This window comes from Euleptes europaea, chromosome 1, assembly GCF_029931775.1.
Source record: "Euleptes europaea isolate rEulEur1 chromosome 1, rEulEur1.hap1, whole genome shotgun sequence".
NCBI classification, from domain to species: domain Eukaryota; kingdom Metazoa; phylum Chordata; class Lepidosauria; order Squamata; family Sphaerodactylidae; genus Euleptes; species Euleptes europaea.
The window spans coordinates 17,159,030-17,183,739 of NC_079312.1; the positions used below are offsets into that span (position 1 = coordinate 17,159,030).

The following is a 24,710-nucleotide window of genomic DNA, read 5'->3' on the forward strand; positions in this document are numbered from 1 at the left end:
ATTCAGGAGAGTGGATATACTCTTACCCTCACAATAGAGGAAGGGTAGCTTGACATTAGTCAAGCGTGGTGTAGTGGTTAAGAGCAGTGGACTCTGATCTGGAGATCCGGGTTTGAGTCCCCACTCCTCCACATGAGTGGCGGAGGCTAATCTGGTGAACTGGATTGGTTTCCCCACTCCTACACATGAAACCAGCAGGGTGACCTTGGGCAAGTTACAGCTCTGTTAGAGCTCTCTCAGCCCCACCTACCTCACAAGGTGTCTGTTGTAGGGTAAGGAAGGGAAGGAGGTTGTAAGCCTTGTCTGATTCTCCTTAAAAGGTAGGGGAAGTCGGCATATAAAAACCAACTTCATCTTCTTCTAGTCAAGGCCATCCAGTGAGCTTAAAGGCTGAACAGGGATTTGAACCCAGGTCTCCCATGGCTATGAGAGACTATTTAATTTAAACTCAGGTCTACCCTAATACTGTGAGAGCAGAATGGGATGGCTCAATTTATGGTGGGGGAACTGCCATGGAAATGACACTTCAGGGCCAAGTTAAGATTCACAGGAAGGGTGATCTTAGTACATTCCACTTGAGTGCCTCTTTTTTGTCTAAAAATTAGACACACTAATCCTTTAATATACAACTGGGGCTGACCTTGGTTTTATATAAATGGGATTGCTGCCTTCCCATTCAGTTTGGCCCTAAATTTAAAACTAGCTTGTATCCTGCCTAGAATTTGGGGGGAGGTGTGTGTTTCCGATTCCCTTCCCCCAAACAGACCCCGAAATGCTGCTCCTGGGTGACAGGGAGGGAACCACTAGGATGAGCGTGGTAGGGGAATCAGAGGCCTCCATGGGAAGAGGTAATCGGCAACCCCAATTTCGCCCCACAGAAGTTTTAGATGGGTTCCAAGCTGCTCAGTCCACTATATGGCGCTATGTCCATTCTTTCATGCATGTTGACATCTTTGTTTCACTTGTTTGGCAATGTCTTATTTAATCTTTTAAAAACTTTCTAAAAAAAGGTTAACCAGCATGCCCTTGGTGTGTGTGTGTGTGAGAGAGAGAGAGAGAGTGGGAGTGTGAATCAGTGGCTATGTAAGGTTGCCAATCTCTAGGTGGGGGCTGGAGCTGTCCTGGAATTACAACTGATCTCCAGACTACAGAGATCAGTTCCCCTGGAGAAAATGGCTGCTTTGGAGGGTGGACTCTATGGCATTATATCCCACTGAGGTCCCTCCCCAAACCTGCCCTCTCAAATCTCCAGGACTTTCCCAACCTAGAGTTGGCAATGCTAATATTCTAGACACTACAATAAACAATTCAATCAAGATTTGCTGCGACGGGCATTTTGTGTTTGCGCTCGGTCCTACTCTTGGGCACAGAGTACCAATAAGACTTCTGGGTCTGAAACATTCTCCCACTGCAAGTGCCAGGGTGAACTGGCGTGTTTTTGCCCCCCACAAACCGGGATCTAAACCTCACTTTAATCACAGTTTAGAATCCATCTTGGGGTGGGGGACCGTCTCCAATTTACCCTGTGTATCTATTTGGACATCATGGGGAACTGGAGTTTGTGTCAGACATTCTCCAAAGATGGAACCCGCAATTGTTAACTCAAAGAGAGAGGGAAGTCACAGGCACAAACAGACTGGGTCTCTTGTCCATCACTGTAACACTGGGGAAGGGCCGTGACTCAGTAGTAGAGCCTCTGCTTTGCATGCAGAAGGTTCCAGGTTCAATCCCCGGCATCTCCAGTTAAAGGGACTAGGCAAGTAGGTGATGTGAAAGACTTCTGCCTGAGACCCTGGAGGGCCGCTGCCGGCCTGAGTAGACAATACTGACTTTGATGGACCGAGGGTCATGTGTTCAGATCTCAAGATCTGCCCCATTATCATCTTGTTGGGATGGCTGAACGCAACCAACGTTTTGCTAAAGTTTTTAATGAGCTGTGGGTACTGTTTGTATGAACGCCTACAGGCTGGAGATGGATGGGTGTTATTCCTCCATCAGACGGCTGAAGGCAGTTTCAAAATAGAGTCACTCTTAGTGATCATGTAAATTTATCCCACTTTCACGGTGTACAAGCTTTGTGTATTTATTTTACAATAGTCATTTATGCATGGTACTTTCACTCACGTTTTCCCCCAGTCTTGGAGTTCCTTGGAGTTATGCATGAGTTTTCCGTCCATTAGAGATTACCTCGCTGCCAACCCTCACAATGACCGGGGCTTCCCGTTCCTTTGTTAGCCAATTCTTCCATCTTTCCTGAGCAAAGCCCGGGTGAAATCCCCATGCATAAGGCAAAGTGCGGGGCACACAAGCTTGGTTTCTCTCACAGCCAATTACAAAGCAGCATGGACAGAGGCGGGGATTGAAATACCTCTGAGCTCTTTCTGAGCAGAAGAAAATCTTTTTAACCCCCCCTTTCAGATTGCTCTGTTTTTTATGTTGTTCTTAAAATGCTTGTTTATGTGGCAATTGGGTTTTGGGGGGGGATTTTCTCTCACAGTAAGCACTACAAGTAAGCCGATTACAAAGCAGCATTTAAAGGGGTGGGACTTGATTTGAGCTTGGAGATTGCTGGTGCAGAGATTCCCAACAGGAAAGTGTGGATCCAGTGGGCAGTGAAAAAACCCCATCCATAAATGACCAATGTCTGCCTTGCCTTGCCTATCCAATGTTCAAAGAAGTGTACAATTAATATAGTAACAATTGAGTGCCATCAAGTCGCAGCCAGCATATGGAGACATTATTGGGTTTTCAAGGCAATAGGTGGTTTGCCATTGCCTTCCTCTTCATAGTGACCTTGGACTTCCTTGGTGGTCTCCCATCCGAGTACAGACCAGGGCCCGACCCTCTTTAGCGTCCCAACTCTGATAAGCTTGGGAAACACTGGGCGGTTCAAGCTGCTAGCTTGCAATTAGTCAGAGGTTTTTTTTAAATCACAGAAGTGCAATTAATCTGTCAACAAGACAAACAATCCATATTGTTTCAAAGAAACCCGGAAAACCCGTTTGGTCAGTGGAAACAGTGTGTTAAAAGACATGGGGAGCATTGAAATGTACCTTAAAAATGCACCTTTGCCGTGATGGAAAAGGTTAGGAAATTTCTTAAGTCAGAGAGGCTCGAATGTCTGTCAGTTCTTATGATGCTTTTTTATTGCATTTTGAAAGAACCGTGGACAAGTTTATGTTTTGGAAAACGTCGCTCCATGTAGACAGATCACTGGCGGTCTTGTTGAATCAGGATTACTGTCTCAATATGGTTTATTTCATAATTCCCTATAATAACATGCATAAGATGACAAGAAGTCACCCCAGATTTTTCTTCTGTGAGGTGACCCCAGCTTCTCTCTGCCATTATAATATATTTGATACTCAAACCTATTAATGATCCAAATTCTGATTCATGTGTTTGTCTTGTGCCTTTACTCATTCTTCAGGTAGGCTGTCTACTTCCCTGTGTGTGTTTTAAGCATTGCTTGCAATTTATTGAGTGGGAGAAGCTTATATAGTGAATCTGTGGACTTACTTTAAATGAAACCCTTCCATTAAAAGGTGAAAAACTGCTCTGAGTAGGGAGGAGGGCTGAGTTCATCACCACATAGTCTCTAGCCAATCAGCACTCAGTACTGCTGCAAACATATGCAGGCTTGGTTTTCCTTTACCTTCCTCTGGGCAAGAAGATTTCATTTCAGTAAAGGGCAGTAAAGGTTCCTTTTCTCGGCAAAACAAACTCACATCCGCCTTGAATAGAGGCTATTCCTGTCTGCGGGAGGGTACTGATCACCAATCTTAGATCCTTCTGAGCTAGAGATCTGCCAGGACCCACAAAGGGCCAGACCAAATGATTTCGGGGGCCTTAAGTGGCCCCCGGGCCTGACGTTCCCCACCCCTGCTGTTGGGTTTTCAAGGCAAGAGACCTTCAGACGTGGTTTGCCATTGCCTACCTCTGCTTAGCAACCCTGGACTTTCTTGGTGGTCTCCCATCCAAGGCTGACACTGCTTAGCTTCCTAGATCTGATGAGATCAGGTTAGCCTGGCCCATCCCGGTCAGGGCTTTTTTTCAATAGCAGTTGCTTTTATGAAATCTTATATTCCTCTCTCTTCTTTGGATACTTTTCTCAACTGTATTTTCTCCTTTGGATAGGTAGCAACCATTGAAATTGATGAAATGAAAACAAATTTCAATTTACCAAAAAAAAAATCAATGTTGAAATAATTAAAATGTGCATGTATCCTGACGTTGGGTGTAAGCTACACTACCTCAGTCGGTCTGTTCCCTTGGAAGTGGACGTTAAAATGGATAGAAAGGTAATTTAAATGTCTCAGCCGCCCCAGGGTCAGCACCCGCCATTCGACTTGAGAATATCATAAGGGTCTTTCTTTCTATACTTTTATCTGTTCACCAAATCTGCACTGCGATTGGTTGGCTTTTATCTGTGATTGCAGTGACTCGTAATGAATCCCAGCTTCAAAGTCTAATGGAAATAAGAGTAATCAAATATACTGAACCTGACAAAATCAAAGCGCAGTGCGGTAGTTGTGTTTGGCTAAACTAAGTGGAAACATCTTTTCCCAAGCGGAATTTATAAAAGCAAAAGCTTGGACTCTTTCAACTCTTTGTGTAAGAGAGAAAGGGGTAATATTAAAACACGGGGTAGAGCTTTCCGCCTCTGTCAACTGTTGAAAACATTTATCTTGTTGTTAGTCATAGGGAGAGTTAGGGTCGTGTGGTGGCTAAATATGAAATTGTGAGGGTTCTTCGTTGTGATTGTGAATGACCCTCATGAGTTTTTTTTATATATAAATTTTGTAAAATGAAAAAAAAATAATTCAAATCATGGCTCAGCCACCAACTCATTCGGTGTACTTTGGCCAGTCTCTTGGCCCTTCATCTGTAATGTAGAAACAATAACACTGGCTAAGGGTCCCATGTTTCTGGCAGGGCATCCCCCAGCTCTTGTTGCCAACTGGCACTTTGACTGCTGGCAGAAGGGGGGGGGGAAATTGTTATTTATTGCCAGCCTACAACAGCATTGAGTCACTTCCAGGGAAAACCCATAAGTGACATCACTCCTCTCTAGGAATCACCAGAAACTATGGTTTTACCACAGAGTTTCCAGCGATTGCTAGAGAGGTGCCCCTAGAAGTAATGTAACGCTGCCACCCAGTGGTGCCTTCCCTTTCCCTGCTGGTTGCCAGGTCATTCCTGGCAGCCTTCACGCTGGTCCTGCCTTCCAGGGTTGTATAAGGGTTGCTTAAATAATGTGACGGAAGCACTTTGAACATGCAGAGAAGTGTTACAAAGATTTCTCACAGGTAAGACTAAAAGTTCAGAAATTTAAATTCCATGCTTTGAAATTAAACTTTTATAGTTTAATTATAGTTTTATACTTTGTGGAGGAATTTGAATACATAAATATTTGTATAAAAGGCTCCTCCCCTTTTCTCCCTTTAAACTTTCTGATTACTCAGCAGAGGTTCCCAAGGTGTCCGCCAACACCTTTTCTGGAACCCGGCAAGTGGGTGAGGCCAAGTAGGGCTTTTGTCCAGCAAGGCTTCAGATTGACTATTGGACATTTGATTGGCTGTGGAGATTTTTTGAAATGTTGCTTTGGCAGCAGCTGCCAACCCAGCATAAGGTTCTGTGCTGTGTCACTGAAGTTCAGTTGTGGCAATCATTTAGTGGCTGGCGCTGGCTCCGCCTCCAGCAGCAGCCATTTTGTTGCTGTGCCCACCGTGCTGTATCAAGAATTCCAAATGTGCCTGCTGGATCAAAAAGTTTGGTGACCCCTAAACTACTGAATCTATAATTGGGAATGTAGAAGAAGGATATTCAGAGTCAACAAAAATAATCACTATTATTTCCTCTAATAGTAAAATTAATGATTAAGGGTCTATAAATTAAAAAAAAACATTAAAATGACCTGATAAGGACTGAAACAGCATGGAGTGTTGAACACTTGAGCATTAGTTAAGAGAGGAGAAAAGGAAATAGAGATGGGGGAGCTGCTTGAGTCCGTAACAGCACATAATAACCTGGGAGAGGCAAATTTGGGTTGGGGGAAAACTTCTCAATTGTTTCTCCTCCTTCAATCCTTTGCGTGCCCCAACTTATGATTTTATTCATTAGAAACAACTATTATTTTGCAGCACCACCTACATTAGCCAGGTACTCTAAATAAATTTTAACAAGGCGTAGACCTTGTTCTTAGGCTCACAATCTAAAACATGATTTGTAAGCCTCCTTGAGCCATGAGGAAAGGTGGGATATAAATATTTTAATTAAAAAATGAATAATAATAATTAAAATTGACTGGGAAAGCTAGCATGTCAGGTAAATTGGTTTTCTAACAGGGTTTTATAACTATCATTATTTCAGAAAGCACATAGTCCAAGAGTGTTAGTGCACTGTCTGCGTCATGGGGCAACCTGCTGAGGCTTCCTCAGATGTGGAGGATCTTGAAGCAGCAGGCAATAGAAGAGAGGAACAGCACCAGGCTGAGCAGCCACAGACAGATGAGGCTTCCCCGTCTCTCAAACCCCTCATCACAGGGGACGTACCTGTGTCAAAGGGCCAGCTGCAGGCATTGTCACCAAAGAGCCCCCCAAAGCCACTGAAGCAGAGGCGCCAAAGGCTCAGAGCAATACTACACAATCATAGGTGGAGTGCTAGACTGCAAGCCCTGTGAAGAACTCTCCCTGCTGACAGTGATGAGGCTAATGAGCTCCACCAGGCAGGGGATGCTGAGACAGAGGAACAAGCAACAGCTGGTTCATCCTAGACCTATTTAAGCAGGCACTCGCATCCAGGCCAGTGTAGGAACAACTTGTTGCCACTACCCTGTATTCTCCTAGGAACATAAGAAAGGCCATGCTGGATCAGACCAAGGCCCACCAAGTCCAGCAGTCTGTTCACACAGTGGCCAACCAGGTGCCTCTAGGAAGCCCTCAGACAAGACGACTGCAGCAGCATTGTCCTGCCTGTGTTCCACAGCACCTAATATAATAGACATTCTCCTCTGATACTGGAGAGAATAGGCATGCATCATGACTAGTATCCATTTTGACTAGTAGCCATAAATAGCCCTCTCCTCCATGAACGTGTCCATTCCTCCCTTGAAGCTTTCTCTTTGCACCTTGATCACTTCTGAGACTCTTGTGGCCTGGAATTTGGAACGGACTTTGACTTGGCATTTGGACTTTGATAGCCCTTTGGAGATTGACCCTCGGACCACTGTCTGACTCTGCTACCCGCCTCTGGCCCTCAGGTCTGCCGGCAGTCAGGACAGTCTAGACAGGAAAGTTCTCATTTTTCAAGGTCCTGCCCCTGTGAATGCCATTTCCCTTCCATTATTTGCTCAGAACTGGCATTTGCCCCATTGTGCCACTAGAGGGCTTTAAAAAAATAGTAATTGTTATACCACTACAGTGTTATTGTAATTGCCAGTTGCCCTGCAGCAGTGCAGCAGGGGAAAATAATCAAGGAAAATGGCAGCTGACAGAAGAAAATACCGAGAAAACTCCCATGTGGATGCTCTGTTGCCAGTGTAAATGCTTCTGTGTTTACAATGGCAAGGAATGCAGAATTCATGCTACTTGGACGACGCCTGTCTTCATTCTTGGTGAAAATAGGCTTTCCTAAGCTTTGGGGTAGCAGGATCCAAGACCGCCCTACCATGTTATAGTGGATTTTGCACGCCGTTAATGGCAGCTGACCATGAATGTCATGATGTGACGTCACCCCATAGATCAGTAATGACTCATGGCTAGATGACCATCTGTTAGCAATGCTGATTCTATGACCTTAGGCCAGGGGTAGGCAAACTGCGGCTCTTGAGCCACATGCGGCTCTTTGGCCCCTTGAGTACAGCTCTGGGCTGCAGGATCGCGGCTGCCCACCCGAGAGAAGCCACTTTCCCCGGGCGCGGAGGGTACGGGGGGGGCTGGCTTCCTTCGGCGGAGGATTGGGGCTGCACTTCGCAGCGGAGGAGAGCTTGGCATTCCTTCCCTGCCCCGGCTGGGTTCTGCGTGCACGCAGAAGTCCCGCAAAAGTTCTCCGCCCTTCCGCCAGCCCAGAGCCGCAGCCGCAGCCGCGCCTGGGGGGGGATCTTTGCAACATGCTGGCCCGAGCACCAGGGAGAAGGAGGGAGGCCCCGATCCATCACACACACAACCTCCCCCACCTTCCTCACCTGCAAGCTCCAGTGCGTCGCCCTCGTGGCCTGCCCTTCCCTTCTGCCGCAGGAGAACGCCAGCGAGAGGGGAGTGGGGGAGAACACCGGGGAGGGAAGGAAGGATAGAGCCCAGGCGGCGGCGAGGAGGAGGAGGCCGAGAGGCGAGCGCGGGAGGCCGAGGCAGCCGGGATGCGCTAGGGCGGCCGCCAAGAGGTCAGTGGGGGTCGGGGAGATGCCAGGCCATTGTTCACATTAAGTGTTTGTCAGTCATTGTCATGATTTAATTTTATGGATACCTTACTTAGAATTTAATTTTTATCAAGTATGATATCAAATTTTATTCAGTGTACCTATAGTTTAATTAAGACTTAAAACTTTAATTAAAGTTTATTAAGTTAATAAACAGTGTACCTACCTATATAGTTTAAGTTTAAGAAATTTGGCTCTCAAAAGAAATCTCAATCCTTGTACTGTTGATATTTGGCTCTGTTGACTAATGAGTTTGCCGACCACTGCCTTAGGCAGATGATGAGAGGGAGGGCATCTTGGCCATCTTCTGGGCATAGAGTAGGGGTCATTGGGGGTGAGGGGGAGGTGGTTGTGAATTTCCTGCATTGTGCAGGGGGTTGGGCTAGATGATCCTGGTGGTCCCTTCCAACTCTATGATTCTATGACTCAGGAATTACCTTTAACGGTAGCTGAATGGAAGGACAGATGTAGCCCATGGGCAGGGGATGAGTCGGCCATTAAGGCTGCCAAAAAATGTCCCAGTGGGCTGATGGCTTGGGGTCTGCCCCTAAGATTGCCAGCTTCGGGATGGGAAATACCTGGAGATTTTTGGGAGCGGGGGACAGCCTGAGAGGGGTGGGGTTTAGTGGGGGAGGGACTTTAACGGGGAATAACGCCATTGTGTCCACCTTTCAAAATGGCCATTTTCTCCAAGTGATCTCTGCCAACCCTTCTTAGCTTGCAAGATCTGGCGAGATCAGGCAGGCTAGCCTGGTCCATCCATGTCAGGGCTACAGATTTTTAGGGTGCTTGTATTGTGCTGGTAACATCTGAGGACCGAAGATGATGGGTCTGTTCAGAGATGGACTGGGGAAGCCCAATGACTCTTCCACCCCTTCTGTCATGCTTCATGGTAGAGAGTAGCTGCCGGTCCCATCATGTCCTGAGGGATTAGTCATTCCCAAAACTCTTTTTATACTTTTTTTTCTGGAGGCTGGGGGTCAACATCTGTCCTGAAGAAGAGTTCAGGTGAACTCAAAAGCTTGCCTGCCGTCATGCATCCTTTGGTTAGTCTTCACAAAAGATATTATGTGTGGATTGTGTTCTTGGTTTTTTACTTTTAGTCCCACAGGGCTGTAAATTATTTCTTTCAGGCCGGCTTTGCCTCCTGCCTTGGAGGGAAGGCACGTGCACCTGGCCACGGTTTCATTCTGGAGCCATTAACAGATGATCAAACTTAACAGGCCCCTTCCAGGGAAAAGTTTCATATGCTGGTTTCCTCCTGTTGAACCTCAGCTAAAGGGACTAGAGCAGGCCTGGCTGGTTGTCCACCCCTGCCGCCATTTGGCAACCTTCTTTATACCTTTGTTGCTCATGTCCCTCTGCAACCCCCACCTACAGCCCTCCCTGTACCCCCCCGCCCTATCCAATCTGGGTTGCCAACCTCCAGGTGGGACCTGGAGATCTCCCAGAATTACAAGTGACCTCCAGACTGCAAAGATGAGTTCCTCTGGAGGAAATGGATACTTTTGGAGGGTGGACTCCATGGCATATACAGCGGTCTCTCCCCACCCTCAAATCTCCAGGAATTTCCCAACCCAGAATTGGCAATGCTACATCCAGTTTCTCTTGAGTTGTTTTTGCATTGATTCATAATGCTGCTGCTACATCGGCTGCGGACTCTGGCGGGATCGTTCCTCTGCCTTTAGCGTAGCAGGCGAAACTTTTCCCCACCATTTCTCTGTCTGTTGGGGACGGGGCTCAAGCTGCTCTTAAAGACCAAAAAGGAGAAAAAGGAAAAAAAAGAGCAGGGGCAGTTCTTTTCCAAAGGAAAAAAAAGAGCAGGGGCAGTTCTTTTCCTTTGTTTTATTTTTAAACGATGACCATCTCAGGGCCAGAGGCAGTATGGGGCTGCACCCCCCCTTTTTTTTTTTCCTCTCTCGATATAACTAATTTGGCTCCCCTTTCCTTGCTTTGGCCGGTCTGCACTTCACTCTCCTTCTCCGCCCCCCCCCCAAATATCTCTGTGTGTGCCAAAAAACTGCTACCCTGTTTCTGGGCCCTCGGTTGCCATGGCGACGACCTAGCAGTGACCTAGTCTCCTGCCAAGCGACAAAAGAGGAAGGAGGCACCGGGAGGGGAGGGGAAGCCCACTAGGGAAGGTGGAGGGCAATGTGTGTGCGTGGGTGGGTGGATGGATGGGGGTCCGCCTGACCCGTTAACTCTTTCCTGTCTTCGGGCTTAGGACTGAGCATCCGGAGTTCGCAGGAGGAGGAGCCCGTGGACCCCCAGCTGATGCGCCTGGACAATATGCTCCTGGCCGAGGGGGTGGCCGGCCCCGAGAAAGGGGGTGGCTCTGCAGCTGCCGCCGCGGCCGCCGCAGCCGCAGGGGGGGTATCCCCGGACAACTCCATCGAGCACTCGGACTATCGCAACAAGCTCTCCCAGATCCGCCAGATCTACCACTCGGAGCTGGAGAAGTATGAACAGGTAAGGGGGCGGTCATAGTGTGCATTTCAATTAAAAAAAAAATGGAGGGGAAAAAAAGCCAGGGGAAACTCCTTTGTAAATTTAAACAAAACACTAAACCAGAGTATTGTCGAAGGCTTTCACAGTCAGAGTTCATTGGTTCTTGTAGGTTATCCGGGCTGTGTGACCGTGGTCTTGGTATTTTCTTTCCTGACGTTTCGCCAGCAGCTGTGGCAGGCATCTTCAGAGGAGTAACACTGTCCTTCAGTGTTACTCCTCTGAAGATGCCTGCCACAGCTGCTGGCGAAACGTCAGGAAAGAAAATACCAAGACCACGGTCACACAGCCCGGATAACCTACAAGAACCACTAAACCAGTGGTTCCCAAAGTGGGCAGTGCCACCCCCTGGGGGGCGGTGGGGTTACCTAGGGGGGCACTAAGAGGCAAGAGGGCAGCAGGGGGGTACTAGCGGTGGGCCCCTTCAACTGTGTTGTTCACTAATTTACGATAGATCAAGCTATGGCACCATGCTGGGAAGTTTGGTGGAAACTATCAGAATTTTTTTCCAGACTTTGAAGAGATAGTACCACTGGATCAAGTTCCATCAGTTTTGTTGAATGAATTTCAGCCTAAAAGATTTAATTTGATTTTGAATAGATGTGCAATTAATTGTTACTGTTTTGAAATTTTATTATTACTATCTTCTTTAGTGAGTCATGCAAACCTCTAATTTGAATAATGCTTTTTATAGGATAGGGTAGGGGCCGGTGGGGTTGAGTTTGTGGAACCAATGGGGCAGTGGCCCAAAATGTTTGGGAACCACTGCACTAACTAATTGTATGGAGGATAGTCACTGAATTAACAAAATTGATAATCTTTTTATTGTTTTGCTGTCAAATCGCAGCCGACTTATGGTGACCCCGTAGGGTTTTCAAGGCAAGAGATGTTCTGAGGGGATTTGCCATTGCCTGCCTCTGTGTAGTGACCCAAGATTTCCTTGGTGGTTTCCCATCCAAATACTAACCAGGTCTAGCCCTGCTTAACTTCCAAGATCTGACTAGTTGGGCTGTCCAGGTTAGAGGTTTCTGTCAGATAAGGTTGCCAACCTCCAGGTACTAGCTGGAGATCTCCTGCTATTACAACTGATCTCCAGCTGATAGAGATCAGTTCCCCTGGAGAAAATGGCTGCTTTGGCAATTGGACTCTATGGCATTGAAGTCCCTCCCCAAACCCCGCCCTCCTCAGGCTTTGCCCCAAAAACCTCCCGCTGGTGGTGAAGAGGAACCTGGCCACCCTACTGACGGATTACTTCAAAAGCTGTGGTAGCTCAGTAGATCTGCAGGGAGGGGTGGTGACTCAGCGGTAGAGCTAGGGTTGCTTAGGAAGGGTAGAGTGAGACCTCAACAGGGTATACTTCCATAGAGTCCACCCTCCACAGCATTCATTTTCTCCAGGGGAACTGATCTCTGTAGTCTGGAGGTCAGTCGTGATTCCAGGAGATCCTCGAACCTCACCTGGAGTTTGGCAACCCTAAGCGGAACCCCTGCTTTGTATGCAGAAGGAACCAGGTTCAAACCTTGGCATCTCCAATTTAAAGGACCAGGTGGGAGATGATATGAAAGACCTCCACTTGAGCCCCTGGAAAGTCACTGTCAGTCAGAGTAAGCAAGAGTGACATAAGAACATAAGAAAGGTCATGCTGGATGAGACCAAGGCCCATCAAGTCCAGCAGTCTGTTCACACAGCGGCCAACCAGGTGCCTCTAGAAAGCCCACAAACAAGACGACTGCAGCAGCACCATCCTGCCTGTGTTCCACAGCACCTAATATATTCAGCATGCCCCTCCTGTCTTGGAGAGAATAGGTATGAACCAGTGAACCAGACCATTGACCTTGTCCAGTGGAGCTTCATGTGTTTGTTTGTTTGTGTGTGTGTGTGTTCTTGTACAGGGGTACTAGATTGCTGGACAAGCACCAAGGGTTGGTTCTTTATGCTCTTTTTGGGAACTTCCCAGAGACATCTGTACATTGAGTGAGACCCATGGACTATCAAGGTTAGCATCGTCTGCTCTGACAGACAGCAGTTCTCCAGGGTCCAGGCAGGGGCCTTTCACATCACCTCCTGCCAGATCCTTTTAACTGGAGATACTGGGGATTGAACCGGGGACTTCCACATGTTAAGCAGATGCTCTGCTAGTGGGCCACAGCCCCACCCTTGCTGCTGGAAACAGAAAACTGGGCTAGATGGACCTCAGTGTGATTCAGCAATGAAATGCTTATGTTCCTAAATGGAGAAACGGAAAAATTGAGTCCCGTCGGTATAACTAAGGGGTAAAGTTAAAGGTCCCCTGTGCAAGCACCAGGTCATTCCTGACCCATGAGGTGATGTCACATCCCGATGTATCCTAGGCAGACTTTGTTTGCGGGGTGGTTTGCCAGTGCCTTCCCCAGTCATCTTCCCTTTACCCCCAGCAAGCTGGATACTCATTTTACCGACCTCGGAAGGATGGAAGGCTGTCTCAACCTTGAGCCAGCTACCTAAAACCAATTTCTGTTGGGATCGAACTCAGGTCGTGAGCAGAGCTTTTGACTGCAGTACTGCAGCTTTCCACTCTGCTCCACGGGGCTCTTAACTAAGGGGTAGGTACAGGAAAAATCAACTCATTCTTCAAAATCAGTGAAGGAAGCTGAATAACCAAATAAACTTTCTTTCCCGGATTATCTGATAGGGAAGAATTATTCCCCCTTGGCTCTGTACTCACAAATCCCTGCTGCCAATTAAGATTCTTATTTCATACTCTCATTGTCACCTAGGGAAGCAGTTGGAACATTGGATGACAATGGGAGTAAAAGATCACTAAGTGAGGATAAAGCAATTGCTGAGAAGCTAAATGAATTCTTTTCATCTGTCTTTCACTGTTGAAGATATAGGGCAGATACCTTTCCCTGAACAAATGTTCTGGGGAGGGGAGAATGAGGAGCTGGGGCAAATAGGATGTCTAGACAAACTAACAAGTCACCAGGACCAGACAGTATTTATCCTAGAGTTCTTCAAGAACTGAAATGAAGAAGAAGAGTTGGTTTTTATATGCCGACTTTCTCTGCCACTTAAGGGAGACTCAAACTGGCTTACAATCACCTTCCCTTCCCCCCCTCCACAACAGACACCCTGTGAGGTAGGTGAGGCTGAGAGAGTGTGACTAGTCCAAGGTTACCCAGCTGGCTTCGTGTGTAGGAGTAGGGAAACAAATCCAGTTCACCAGATTAGTCTCCGCCACTCATGTGGAGGAGTGGGGAATCAACCCTGGTTCTCCAGATCAGACTCCACCTCTCCAAACCACCGCTCTTATCCACTACGCCATGCTGGCTTCTAATGAAGTTGCTGGACTTCTAACGATGATATTAACATGTCCCTAAGATCAGGCTCTGTACCAGAGGGCTGAAGAATGGCTGATGTAACACGTATTTATTTTAAAAATGGTTCCAGGGGGGACCCAAGAAATTACAGGCCAGTTAGCTTAATGTCTTGTTTGTGGGCTTCCTAGAGGCACCTGGTTGGCCACTGTGTGAACAGACTGCTGAACTTGATGGGCTTTTCTTACATTCTTATGTTCTTATACTGAAACACTTAGTGAAAGGGTGGAAGAGCATTCTTGTAAACATAAGAACATAAGAAAGGCACACACCTAATATATTAGGCATGCTCCTCTGATCCTGGAGAGAAGAGGTATGCATCATGACTAGTATTCCTTTGGACTAGTAGCCATGGATAGCCCTCTGCTCCATGAATATGCCTACTCCCCTCTTCAAGCCTTCCAAGTTGGCAGCTTCATCAGTCTTTTCTTGAGTAAGAAAGGGGCGTAACTAAGGGTCTCTTCACAAGATACAGTTTGCAGAAGCCGCTATTTTAATGAAATAGACTTATGGTGCTACTGTTGTGGGTTAAGCCTAGAAGCTTTGGAAAATATGGAACAGTAAGAAGAAAGAGTGCCCCTGAGTACATGCGGAATAAGTTTATTTCATCACTGAGAAACTATAGTCAGGACCATATTTTGGAATATTTTAGAATTTTTGCATGCACACAATGAGATATCTTGGGGATGGGACCCAAGTCTGAACACAAAATTAATTTGCTTTATGTGTTTTATACGCATTGCCTGAATGTAATTTTAAACAATATTTTCGGTAATATTGTGTACACAGAACCCTCAGAAAGCACATTGGCGTGCTGCTGAGGGCCTGTGAGTAATGCCTGCGTGCCGGGACAAGACGTTCGAATTTCAGATCAGTCCTCATTTCGGATGTTCGGATAAGCGATACTCAGCCTGTACACATGGACACATACAGGCACATACACAACATGCCGTAGTGGCTAAAGTGTTGCATTGCGATATTGGAGCACTGGGTTTGAATTCCCACCCTGCCATGGAAACTTGACAGATGACCTCAGGCCGGTCACTCTTGAGCTTCACCTACCTCTCAGGGTTGTGAAGGATAAGGAGACGGAAGGGAGAACCACGTGATGTGCCACATCATTGAGGGGAGAGCCAGCGCGGTGTAGTGGTTAAAGTGTCGGACCAGGATCTGAGAGACCCAGGTTTAAATCCTCACTCTGCCTGGGTAGCCTTCAGCCAGTCGCACATGCTCAGCCTAACATACCTCATAGGAACATAAGAAAGGCCATGCTGGATCAGACCAAGGTCCGTCAAGTCCAGCAGTCTGTTCACACAGTGGCCAACCAGGTGCCTCTGGGAAGCCCACAAACAAGATGACTGCAGCAGCATTATCCTGCCTGTGTTCCACAGCACCTCATATAACGGGCATGCTCCTCTGATCCTGGAGAGACTAGTATTCATTTTTACTAGTATCCATTTTGACTAGTAGCCATGAATAGCCCTCTCCTCCATGAACATGTCCCCTCCCCTGTTAAAGCCTTCCAAGTTGGCAGCCATCACCACATCCTGGGGCAGGGAGTTCCACAGTTTAACTATGCGTTGTGTGAAGAAAAGCCTCCATAGGCTTTTTGGTTATTGTGAGGATAGAACGGAGGAGAGGAGGATAGAGTGAAGGAGAATGTTGTCAGCCACACTACGTCTCCGTTGGGGAGAAAAATGGGGAACAAATGAAGTAAGTAAATAAATGAAAGGTGGGGTATAAAACAACTAAGCATAGATGCATGGGATTGGGCTGCCTTAAATTTGGTGGTGGAAAGTGGTGTCAAGTTGGAGCCAACTTATGGCGACCCTGTAGGGCAGGGGTGTCAAACATACGGCCCGTGGGCTGGATCCGGCCCCTTGAGAGTTCTTTACCAGCCTGCGAGGCAGCCATCCGCTCCCCCAGCCCCAATTTGGGCTGGTGAGCCCACTGTGGGCTCCTGATCTGGCTCCTAATCTGGGCTGGTGAGGCATGGCCCAGCCAAGTGACATTTATTTCGTATCTGGCCCTTGTAACAAATGAGTTCGACACCCCTGCTCTAGGGTTGTCAATGGAAGAGATGTTCAGAGGTGGTTTGCCGTTGCCTGCCTCTGCATAGCAACTCTGGACTTCTCCCATCCAAGTACTAACAGGATGCTTAGCTTCTGAGATCTGACAAGATAGAACTAGCCTGGACCATCCAGGTCAAGGTGCATTAAGTTTACAGGAGGACTAATGCATTTGCCATTATAACTTCCCAATGTGTTAGGGCTCGGGAATAAGACATTCTGATTGACATACTTGAGTGTGCCTGTTCCAATTCTCACAAGCTCGCCTTCTGTCTCACCCCCCTCCTCTCCTCTCCCCTCAGGCCTGCAACGAGTTCACAACACACGTGATGAACCTGCTTCGGGAGCAGAGCCGCACGCGCCCCGTGTCGCCCAAGGAGATCGAGCGCATGGTCAGCATCATCCACCGCAAATTCAGCTCCATCCAGATGCAGCTGAAGCAGAGCACGTGTGAAGCCGTCATGATCCTGCGCTCCCGCTTCCTGGATGCCAGGTTAGCCACGCCCCATTGTGTCCTGCCCCACTTTGTAGGGTTCCCAACTGGCCAAGAGGAAAATGTCCCGTCCCTTTAACTGAGGGCTTAATGTGTGGAAGTGGGCAGGTGGAGCTTTTTAATGCAGGGAGAGAAATAACATCCTCTGGCAAATAACACCCCCAACATGGTATAGTGGTTAAGAGCGGTGGACTCTAATCGGGTTGGTTTCCCCACTCCTCCACTTGAAGCCAGCTGGGTGACGTTGGGCTAGTCACAGTTCTCTTAGCGCTCTCTCAGCCCCACCTACTTCACAGGGTGTCTGTTGTGGGGAGGGGAAGGGAAGGTTATTGTAAGCTGGTTTGATTCTCCCTTAAATGGTAGAGAAAGTTGGCATATAAAACCCAACTCTTCTTCTTCTTAAGCCTCTACTAAAGGGGCAGGACAATTCCCCCTCCCCCCAGGCCTACTGACAACCCCAGCTGCACACGCTCCTCTCACCGCCCCCCGGACATTTTTTCTCGCAGTAGGTATTCTGCTGTTCATACACCTTAGCCGTTGGCAAAGGATCATATAGGTGAATGCTGCCCCACAATAAAAAAGTCCTTCCTTCCCTGCGTGTAGAAAGCTAGCGTACCAGGGAAAACTGTGACAGTGAGAGTGTTTCAGAGGACAGCCGTGTTGGTCTGCAATAGAACAGCAAGATTGGGGTCCAGTAACACCTGAGACCAACAGGACTTTTGGGGTATACGCTTTCAAGAGTTAGTGCTCCCTTAGTATATGATGAAGGAAGCATTGACTCCCGAAAATCTCGTTGGTCTCTAAGGTGCTACTGGACTAGAATGTAACTGTTACAGCAAGAGTGTGGCACTTAAAAAATTAAAAAACTGTTATTGCCTTGACCTGGATGGCCCAGGTTAGCCCAGTCTCGACAGATCATGGCTGCTAAGCAGGGTTGGCTCTGGTTCATATTTGAATGGGAGACCGCCAAGGAAGTCCAAAGTCACTGTGCAGAGGAAGGCAGTGGCAAACCTGTGTAAATTGTGTAATATCTCTTCTTTTGCAACAGTTGCTGTTTTGCACGGTTTATTCTGAGGTTACTAGAGAATGGGCAAGAAGCTGGAAAGAGCCCCGAAACCTTTCTCCAGTCACTGGGAATCTTTATTCAGCCAACCTTCCGCCTTCTGAGACTTTAGGAGGCATTGCTCACATGCTTTGTGGTCATGAGGGCTAGAAACCTGAGTTGTTTGAATACAGTGGGTAATATATTGGACTAGGACCTGGGAGGCCCTCTAGAGTCTTAGCTAGAGGTCTTTCCCATCACTTACTCCCTTCCTGCCTGACTCTGTCAGATCTATTTAACTGGAGATGGCGGGGATTGAACCTGAAACCTTCTGCATGTATAGCACATGCTCTGAGCCACATTCCATCCTGACACACTACACTTCTGTATTGTCTAGTTGTATGCTGCAAAAAGGGCTGAATCACATGCATTTTCTGAACACAAGGCCCAGCTCTAATTCCCTCTCCTTGCCTCAATGACCTTTTCTGCCTTCCCTTGTCTATCCTTCTCCCTCTCTGCCCTGCTCCTTACCCGGATCTCCTCCCTGTCTCTTTTCAACTTCCCTCCCCTTTCTCTGCTGCTCCCACCTTCTTCCCCTCCTCCTCCTCTTCCCTTGCCACTGGCAGGCGGAAGCGCCGCAATTTCAGCAAACAGGCCACAGAGGTGCTGAACGAGTACTTCTATTCGCACTTGAGCAACCCGTACCCCAGCGAGGAGGCCAAGGAGGAGCTTGCCAAGAAATGCGGCATCACGGTCTCGCAGGTACTGGGGGGGTTCGTGGGGGGGCAGTCCTGAGGCTGTGCTAGACCGCCCCGTGGGGATTATCTGGGATGATAGGAGTGACTGGGGCAGAGGGTGGGCGGAGTGGGGGAAAAGAATCGTTTGTATGGCTGACCTGTCGATACATAATCCCCTCCTCCCCTCCCCTTCCTTCCCGTCCCCTCTTTTCCCTCATTCCCGCCCACTTCCCATCCCTCCATTTTGATACTCCCTCCCTCCCATCTTTCCCCCCTCCCTCCCCTGCCTCCCTCCTTCCAGGTCTCAAACTGGTTCGGGAACAAGCGCATCCGCTATAAGAAGAACATCGGCAAGTTCCAAGAGGAAGCCAATATTTACGCCGTGAAAACGGCTGTCAGCGCCGCGCAGAGTGGGGGCGACTCCCCCAACACCCCCTCCTCCGCGGGTAACTCCCCTCCCCCCCAAACAAAACTCCGCTACACCCCATGTTGGTGCAGGAGTCCCTGCTGGGATTGGAGAAATACGGAGCTCCTTCTCTGCCAGGTGCTGGAGTTCCTGGGGAGATCCCTCCACGACCAGCGCTCCCCTCCCTGTCCCCCACAGACAGCGCCCCCTGCTGGGTGCAGAAACACCCTTACACTAGCAAACTGTGCCCCCCTCGTTGGGCTTGAAGTAGCCAGGGGTTCCTCCCGCAGACAAATCTTCTTGGCTCGCTCCCCACCTAGTCAACTTTGCAGTTGTATTAACCTTTTTCTTTGTTAGAGGAGGCCATATTTTCCATCCCATTCACCCTATTGTTGTCTTCCCCCCAACCCCATTCCTCTGTTTTCTGATAGGCTCCGGTGGATCCTTTAATCTCTCCAGCTCGGGCGATATGTTCATGGGCCTTCAAGGCCTGAATGGAGACTCCTACCCTACATCACAGGTCAGTTCACCCTCTTCCTGCTGAGCTGGGTCAGTTCTTGTGGGACTGAGTCAAAGGGGGTGCCCTTGAGGAAGGGCTTTAGCGTCTGGTTTGCGAGCAGAAGGTCCCTGGTTCAATCTCCTGCATATCCAATTAAGAGGATCAGGTAGGAGGGGATGTGAAAGACCTCTGCCAGAGACCATGGTAAGCTGCTGCCAGTCAGAGTAAATCGGGGTCCCCAACACTTTTGAGCCTGCGGGCACGTTGGGAATTCTGACACAGCTTAGTGGGTGCAGCCACAGAATGGCTGCCATAAAATGGCTGCCTCAGGAGGCAGGGCCAGCCACAAAATGGGTTCCACACCTTATCTTCAGTTGCACAGTGAAGATCCTTGAGCTGTGGTGGCTGCTGCTGCTGCGGCCAAAGCAACATTTTTAAACATCTGTAAGCCTTACTGGGGAAAAGCCCCACATGGCCCTGCTGCTTTCTAAAAACACTTGGGGGGCACCAGGAGAGGTTTCAGCATGTGCCATGGGACCCACGGGCATCATGACCCTTGGATTAGACAACACTGACCTTGATAGACTGACTCCCTTTAAGGCAGCTTCATGCGTTCAGTTCATATTCTTGTGATAATAATGGCTCAGGTGGATATCATATAAAGGCCCCAGTATTTGGCACACGAAATCCAACATTTTGGGTTGGCAGCGGAATATTTCTGCAGTCGTTGGGCTGGGGCAGAGGGGCCCTGTAAACGGAGGTGCCCTGAAAGGTCTTTTTCATTCTTATTCCTTCCTCCCATGAGCTTGAAATTGTACTTGTAAAACAATATGGGGCTGCATGTTTTTATTTTAAGCACTCGATCAATCAACAGAAATGGATTAATCAGCATTCATTGTTGGTAGGAAACTCATGTGCCCTGAGTTGCTGCCCCACTATTTACAATTTGCCATCCCGTTATAATTAGATCCCATCAACAAATCAATGAGTTTGTAGGAACTTATTTTAATTGCTTGTGGTAAACTAATTTGTGAGGCAGAATGTTCAGAGACACTGTCCTTCAGTGTTTCTCCTCTGAAGATGCCTGCCACAGCTGCTGGCGAAACGTCAGGAAAGAAAATACCAAGACCACGGTCACACAGCCCGGATAACCTACAAGAACCTGTGAGGCAGAATGTTCAGGCACGTGTGTGTCCTAACGAGAAATGATAATTTTTGGTTTACTAAATTAGGAGCCCCGTGGCACAGAGTGGTAAGCTGCAGTACTGCAGTCCAAGCTCTGCTCATGACCTGAGTTCGATCCCGACGGAGGCCGGTTTCAGGTAGCCGGCTCAAGGTTAACTCAGCCTTCCATCCTTCCGAGGGCAGTAAAATGAGTACCCAGCTCATTGGGGGTAAAGGGAAGGACTGGGGAAGGCACTGGCAAACCACCCTGTAAACAAAGTCTGCCTAGTAAACGTCAGTATGTGACGTCACCCCATGGGTCAGGAATGACCCGGTGCTTGCACAGGGGACCTTTACCGTTAAATTAATTCATCCCTCCTACCCTAACTAAAAACATGCTGACGTGCTGGAAATACACAAATGTATCACTATATGTAATAGTAAACACAGTCACAAAATCGCCAGTCACAAAAGCAAGCCACAAACAAGGTAGTGGTTTTAATTTATTTATTTATTTAAAACACTTATTAGCTGCCTTTCTTCCTTATGGAGCTCAAGGCAGCTAACAATATAAATAAAATACAGTACATGAAAATACATAAAACCAAAATTTAAAATCACAATTTAGGATGGCTTTTCTCAAATAAAACCATCTTCCCCTGCTTCCTAAAGTTTGGAAGTGAGGGGGCCAGGCGCATCTCCCTGGGAAGGTTGCTCCATAATCATGGGGCTGCCTCTGAAAAGGCCCTCTCTTGCATACCCACCAAACGAGCTTCTTTGAGTCAGTCAGGAGGGCCTCTCCCTGGGATCTTAATTCCTGGGCAGGAACATACGGGAGAAGACGGTCCCTCAGACACCCTGGTTTCTACATAGTTAGGGACTTCCCAGGTATGCAGAAAAATATGACTTCGTAAATTAACCAGAAGAGCAAACAACGTTCTGATAAGGACTGATATAGGAGGCACAGAGCATTGACGGACTAAAAATTCTTAGCTCATATTCTTAAAGAACTCGATATTGCCAGTCCCTCCTCAACGCGTTTCAGTCTTCAGGGGAACCCCTGCGCCACATAAAGTCGCCTTTTTGATCAAATCCTTGCTGTGTGCTTCCCAGCCTGCCGTCACTCTGCCCCTCACATGTTTTCCTTGAACTACCAGGTGGAATCCATGCGTCACTCCATGGGGCCGGGAGGCTATGGGGACAGTATGGCTGCTAGCCAGATGTACAGCCCACGAGAAATGAGGGTGAGTGTGTGTCGGGCGACTGACAGCTTGCTCTCATTGAGATGGACTTTTGTGTGGCCTTCGGCTTGCTCATGATGGAATGTTCTTTTGTACTGAAACAAGCAAACAGACAAAAACAGATTCCCTCCACAGATAAAACTAAATGTTGAGGATCTGAGCCTAGGTTTCCTCCCTTTATTACATTTTCTTTTTGGATTCAGCAAGGGGTTTTGTTTCTGTCGGTTGAAGAACATTCCATTGCGTGAGCCCCTCTCTGTATTCTGAACTGGTAAAACTCTGAGGTAAAAGTTGACCGCCTCTCTGTGGAAGATTATGAGCCAAGTCTATTGGGAAGGAACGTCTGAAGGATGGGAAACTAGGGCCAAGACCCACCCCTGGGGTGCTAAGCCAGGGATGAAGCGCAGGCATCTGGGATCACTGACAATAGAAATGGTAAGCGGGTGGGTAGAGGCTGAGGGGGGTCTAATGAATTAGAGGCAAACTACACAATACAGGCGTACATTGTTTTACTGTGCCTCACTTTATCACGTTTCACAGGTATTGCGTTTTTTTTACAAATTGGAGGTTGGTGGCAACCTTGCCCCGAGCCAGTCTGTCAGCACCATTTTTTTCTAACAGCATGTGCTCGCCTCATATCTGGTGTCACATTTTTAGCAATAAAGTATTTTTTATACTTTACATTTTTTTTAGACATAATGCTATTGCACACTTCATAGACTACAGTATAGTGTAAACATAACTTTTATATGCACCAGGAAACCAAACAATGGGTGTGACACGCTTTATTGCAGTGGTCTGGAACCAAACCCGCAATACCTCCGAGGTCTGCCTGTACATTTCTTCGCTTGTTTGCCCAGGTTACCTCACAGCAGCTGTGGGAAACTACTTGTTAAAAAAAAAAGGAGAACCCAAACGGGCTGAGAATGCTGCTGGGGGGGGGTCCTTCCTCCTCCCCCCAGTAGTTCTCTTGCATGAAAACTACACCGGGGGGAGTTATTTCCCCAATTTTGCTGCTCCATCTGCCCAGATACTCCATGTGGATCAGAAAAATTGGGGAAATAACTCCCCCGCCCAGCGTGGGGTTCACACAAGAAAACTTCTGGGGGGGCAGAAGCCCTTTGCACCCGCCCCCCATGGTGCCAAGCCCGTTTGGGGTCTCCATTTTTATTTTTGTTTTTAAAGCAGTTACCGCCGGCGGCTACAGAGCTGTGGGGACCAAACAAGTGTAAACAACTGAAGGAGCTTATTGTGTGATTTGCCTCTTAGAGGAAGAAGGGGTAAAGGCTTGGATGCCGGGCATTTTTCCGTCTCTTGACATACTGTTTAGTCCTTTACAGGACCCCTTGCAAGGTCAGTCCTGAGGTCCAGTGTACACAGACACCAGGCCCGTGTAGTAAAATAGTTCCTCAGACTGCACCACTACAGATGGGCTAGTAGGACTGGATATTCGAATGTCCCCTTCCGTTAAAATAGCCCCCACACAAGCTTACAGGGAAATGGCTAAGCTAGAACCAATTCTAGAGAGCCAGCATGGTATAGTGGTTAAGAGCGGTGGTTTGGAGCGGTGGACTAATCTGGAAAACAGGGTTTGATTCCCCACTCCTCTACATGAGCGGCAGATGCTAATCTGGTGAACCGGGTTGGTTTCCCCACTCCTACCAATGAAGCCAGCTGGGTGACCTTGGATGAGTCACATTCTCTCAGCCCTACCTACTTCACAAGGTGTCTGTTGTGAGGAAGGGAAGGAGACTGTTAAGCCGGTTTGATTCTCCCTTAAGTGGTAGAGAAAATTGGTATATAAAAACCAACTCTTCTTCAATTCTCTGTGTACTCTTGGTAAAATAAAAAAATAGGATTTTATACCTCAGCAATCCCAATTCTATACCAAGGTGAACTGAATTCTGAGAGCTGAGCAAAGGCCCATGATTGGGGTTGGTGGTGATTAATTGCCAGGTGAATTTCCCCCGTTTCTCTTTCTCCTCCCCAGGCCAATGGCGGCTGGCAAGAAGCAGCCACCCCCTCCTCCGTGACCTCCCCAACAGAAGGTCCTGGCAGCGTCCACTCCGACACCTCCAACTGATCCTCTTCTGCCGCGCGCCACTCTCCCCACCTGTCTTGCCCCTTCTGGCTCCAGGGAAGAGGCCAGTGCCAAACCAGACTGGGCAGGGAATGAAATCTCTTCTCTGCCAAGAGAACACCCGCATCACAGTGCCAGGAAGGGGCTGGGGAGGGAAATCCAGTATGGCACCTATTGGGATTTACAATGGAAGCACTCCTTCGGGGAAGATCATTCAGGATGCGACCGTTTGTGACCCAGGATGGTTCATCTTTCCATGATCCTGAATGGCGCCTGTTAGTAACCAAGATGCAACTCTAGAAATGGTGAAGGGGACCCAATATAGTCACATCGGTGGGTGGTGGGGTGGGAGGGAAGGGAAATCCCAAATGGCGTATCTACTCAGAGGGGCTGGGGAGGGGGGACAAGCCAATGTGGTACCTGCAACTTGACGTCATCGTCTGGTGGATCAGTCTCATAGATAACACCTGCCTGAGGGGACCCAAGGTGGCATCTGGCTGTGTATTATGGGATGTGATTCAAGATGGCAACACAGCAGGGTCACTCAGTAGTAGGATGGTCAAAGTTGTTTGCCGAACAGGGCTTAAGTTGGCATCTCTCCATGATGGGATGATTCCAAGATGGCAAATCGTGGTCTTTTCATGTCAAGATGAATTATGGCATGTATATTTTTGAAAAAAGGAAAAACAATTAGAGCATGTG

The 24,710-nt window shown here is 48.0% G+C and overlaps 1 protein-coding gene across 2 annotated transcripts in view; it reads left to right on the plus strand.

Moving 5' to 3' along the window:
* Positions 1-24,076, plus strand: part of PBX2 (PBX homeobox 2) — a 42,168-nt gene extending 18,092 nt beyond the window's left edge. For both annotated transcript variants that reach the window (XM_056845969.1, XM_056845978.1), the window contains exons 3-9: positions 10,641-10,885; positions 16,649-16,839; positions 18,508-18,643; positions 18,920-19,064; positions 19,456-19,544; positions 21,845-21,931; positions 23,919-24,076. In XM_056845969.1, the coding sequence (XP_056701947.1) occupies positions 10,641-10,885; positions 16,649-16,839; positions 18,508-18,643; positions 18,920-19,064; positions 19,456-19,544; positions 21,845-21,931; positions 23,919-24,011 (986 nt within the window). In that variant the 3' untranslated portion in view covers positions 24,012-24,076. The remainder of the gene's footprint in view (positions 1-10,640; positions 10,886-16,648; positions 16,840-18,507; positions 18,644-18,919; positions 19,065-19,455; positions 19,545-21,844; positions 21,932-23,918) is intronic.
* The last annotated feature ends 634 nt before the right edge of the window (positions 24,077-24,710 follow it).